Source organism: Poromitra crassiceps (genome assembly GCF_964638095.1).
Source record: "Poromitra crassiceps genome assembly, chromosome: 5".
NCBI classification, from domain to species: domain Eukaryota; kingdom Metazoa; phylum Chordata; class Actinopteri; order Beryciformes; family Melamphaidae; genus Poromitra; species Poromitra crassiceps.
Genome location: NC_139642.1, coordinates 7650954 through 7655151, shown reverse-complemented (window position 1 = coordinate 7655151; position 4198 = coordinate 7650954). Strand labels below are relative to the sequence as shown.

The 4198-nt window shown below is 44.2% G+C and overlaps 1 protein-coding gene across 1 annotated transcript; it reads left to right on the top strand.

Moving 5' to 3' along the window:
- Positions 1-955: 955 nt before the first annotated feature.
- LOC310776280 (nuclear factor 7, brain-like) lies at positions 956-2365 on the top strand (the record flags this gene model as incomplete). Its single annotated transcript, XM_083636488.1, has 1 exon — positions 956-2365. One exon carries the CDS (start codon positions 956-958, stop codon positions 2363-2365), a length of 1410 nt encoding a protein of 469 aa, XP_083492614.1.
- Between the last annotated feature and the right edge of the window lie 1833 nt (positions 2366-4198).

Genomic DNA, 4198 nt, shown 5'->3' with positions numbered 1-4198 from the left:
CGAGGAAAAAACAGAGAAGAAGTCGTTGGGGAAACGGAAATCGCATCGCATCCGTATGCATCGATATGCATGAAGCATAACGTTAGCTGTGCCTGCAGCAGCCAATCTGCTGCCACAATTGAGCTCCTCCGTGTCCGCTGCGACAGCCCATCCGCATGATCAGCCGTGGAGTTGTTATTATTCTCAACTGGAAGCATGGGAGCTGGTGACAAACACACGTGGAACGCTGTAAAAAAGCTGGATGTAGCGCACCCTTCACTGTGCACAGCAAACGCAGCAGAAAGCCACCAGAGACACTCCCACGGAGGAGGGGTTTGCAGTTGAGGGGGGGGGGGGGGGCACGCAGAGCAGCACACAACACTGACCCAGATAGACCCAGACAGCAGGACAGGATTGGCAAACGCAAGCCAGAATATCCGATGCCCACCAGCAGCAAATCAAGACCAGCAAGAAGCTGCAACCAGCAGCGCACGCAGGGGCCAGCGCTGCTGGTTGCAGCTAAAAAATATTATTCTGCCAAACAAAATTCCCTGGCCTTCACTGTTTTATTGAAGGAAATTATTTTTGAGGTGTGACTACATCAGAAAATATTAGCTTCAGAGTCAGTGATGTGCTTGAAATGTTTAATTTCACAAAAGGCTCATTATCTCAGCTTCTAGAAAAAAACTGCTGTTTTTGGTTAAATCAAGCTATCTTCTCCGGCTGATAACTAAAGAACGGAAAATGATATCAATAAACCTGTACTTGCTGATGATAGAAGAGAGTCTCATCATTCTTTTTGCGTGTTCGGTGTTTACATAGTAATATCACACAATATTCTGTGGGCCTCGAGAAATCACTGAAAACGCTCAGAAACTCGCACTGGGAGCGTCCGTTCTCCAAAAGTGGCTGGCACTCAATGAGTTAACATATCTTATCTCTGTCTGGTTTGTTTTCAGCTTCACTCAGAGAGAAAATGCCTTCCACATCAGAGGAGCATCTCATCTGTACTGTCTGCTGTGACATCTTTAAAGATCCTGTCATCCTGAAATGTAGCCACAGCTTCTGTAAAGCCTGTCTGCAGAGATGGTGGACAACGAAACGCGTGCGTGAGTGTCCAGTTTGTAGGGCTACATCTTCACAGAGAAAACCACCATGTAACTTGGTGTTGAAGAACATGTGTGAGGCCTTCTTACTGGAGAGAGATCAGAGAGCTTCAGCAGAGTCTGAGCCTCTCTGCAGTTTGCACTCTGAGAAACTCAAGCTCTTCTGTCTGGACCATCAGCAGTTTGTGTGTCATCGCTGTCTGGATTCAGAAACACACACCAACCACACAATCAGATCCATTGATGGAGCTGCACAGCATCACAAGAATAAACTCCAGGAATATCTGAAGACTTTAAAGGAGAAACTGAAGATGCTTAATGAAGTTAAAGGAAACTGTGATCAAACAGCAGCACACATTAAGGTCCAGGCCCGACATACAGAGAAGCAGATTAAGGAGGAGTTTAAGAAGCTTCAGCAGTCCCTTCAAGGGTTTCTACAAGAGGAAGAGAAGGCCAGGATCAATGCACTGAGGGAGGAAGAGGAGCAGAAGAGTCAGACGATGAAGGAGAAGACTGAGGGTCTGAACAGAGAGATAGCAGCTCTTTCTGACACAGTCAAAGCCATAGAGAAGGAGCTGGGAGCTGACAATGTCTCTGTCCTGCAGAACTACAAGGCTACAGTGGAAAGAGTCCAGCGCCCCCTGCTGGAGGATCCACAGCTGGTCTCAGGAGCTCTGATAGACAAGGCCAAACATCTGGGCAACCTGAGCTTCACAGTCTGGGACAAGATGAAGGAGATGGTATCCTACACTCCTGTGATTCTGGACCCAAACACCGCCCATCCAGCATTCAATCTGTCCGAAGATCTGACCAGTGTGCGATGGGGAGAGACACAGCAGCTTCCTGACAATCCAGAGAGGTTTGACAGAGATATATCAGTCCTGGCCTCTGAGGGCTTTAACTCAGGAACTCACAGCTGGGATGTTGAGGTTGGAGACAGTCCATTATGGGGACTGGGTGTGTTAGCAGACTCTGTCCACAGGAAGAGAGGCCTATGGTCTGGATTATGGGGAATATGGTTCTATGATGGTAAATACAGAGCAATCTCCCCATCGGGTCCAAACACTGATCTCACCATGAATAAGCTCCAGAGGGTCCACGTGAGACTGGACTGGAACAGAGGAGAGCTGTCATTCTCAGATCGTGATACTAAAACACACATACACACCTTCACACACGCCTTCACTGACAGACTGTTTCCATTGTTCACCACTGGGGTTCATGGAACTCCTCTGAAGGTAATACCAGTGAAGGTCTCTGTGATAGAACAGCCCAGTTAGAGAGAGAGAGAGAGAGGGGGGGAAGGGAGAAGGCTGCAGGGATCTTGCACATTGAACCGTCTCATAATAGGGCTAAAGTAATTCAGCAGCACCGCCATGTGGCGGTAATCTGTAATTACATCACAGAAAGGGGTGAGAATGCATGGCATTCGAAGTAACTCCTGTATTTGCAACACACATTTGGAACAAGTTACGTATTGATTTGAAAGCATCCCTGTTATTTAGCCCCTTATCACTGCCACAAGCACAGACAGTTTGTCAATGAAAGTAAAGCATATATTAATGGACGCTTTTATTCTAATTTAGGGGCACTCACAAAATTTGATCCAGTAGTGTGAATGTTATCCCCCCAAAAATGGATAGTTTTCTATCATGTAGCCTACTGTTAAATAGGCCTAGTAGTTCATTTTCATACTAATACATGAAAGTACTTTGTAAAGATGTACATTTGAGAAAAGTTGAATCTTGTATGCCATAGGTATGTTTTGTAATACTTTAATGTTTAAGTTAATATTAACTTAAAGTTAGTTAGTTTAGATTAGTTAGTATTAATCTTTCTGTGTTTTGGTTATCATTGAATAAAAAAAGTTCTTCACAACATTGCATATGATTCACAACATCTGATGACCAGTCGGATGTTTATTATTGTCAGACACTCCAGCTTGAAGAACGCACGCTGTCACTGCATAGGGATATTGCATAATAGTTGTATTTTCTATCAGGCAACTTGGATTTACAACAGTATAAGTGGAAATGAAAACGGGTACAATATGAGCTCTCAGACATTTATGAAATTGTTTCCCACAACTCCCCTCATTCTCCTCAACCGAAAAATAATCCACAAGACCATTTGATGAAGTTTAACTGTTTACTGAGACGAAAAGGACAAAAAACAGTACAGAAAATATGTCCATTTCCAAATCCTCGGTTAGAGAGGGAAAAAGAGAGATAGAGAGAGAGAGGTCAAAAAACTGTGTGGCTCCACTCTCTGTTCTGTTTGACTGCCACACCCCCTCCTCCCACCAGCATCAATTTACCCAACTTAAAGTGACAGTGTACGGTTACTCCACAACAACAGCAATATTCAACCATGTAACTTTATGCCTTTTAAATTATCCACAGACTCTATGAAATTACTGCAGCAACGTCTGTAAATACATTAACTGTAAATACTGCAAATATCAATCAAATTACTTTTAAAACAATGCAGTCTAACTTACTGATATTTTAATTATCAACTTCAATTATTGCCTTTTAATTAGTCACCCATTAATGAATTGCATTTACGCTCCTACACTTTTAATATGGAATTCCAATATATACGCTTATGTCACATAGCCTATGTGATCACATACTGTATGACATGACATTTTCATAATCAACATTTATTTGTCAGTATGGGAGCTGAAACTAGGCGTTTCCTTTCAATCTAAATTTTGCATCATTGCTCTGCTGGGTGAGTCTGGAGCGGAGGATTTCTGGGATGATGGTGTTAAACACCGAACTGAAGGAACCTTGCATATGTCCCTGAGGAGTCGAGATGTTGCAGTATGTGATGCAATCCTATGTTGACTGCATCATCCACACCGACCTGTTTGCCCGGTAGGCAAATTGCAGGGGTCCAGCAGGTGTCCTGTGGCGTCCTTCAGGTGGGCCAACACCAGCCTCTCTGAGGATTTCATGACGACAGACGTCAGAGAGACGGGCCTGTAGTCATTTAATCCTGTGATGGAGGCCTTCTTGGGAACTGGGATTATGGTGGAGCTTTGAAGCAGGAGGGGACTTTACACAGCTCCAGTGATCTGTTGAAGATCTTTGGGAAAGTGGGGGCTC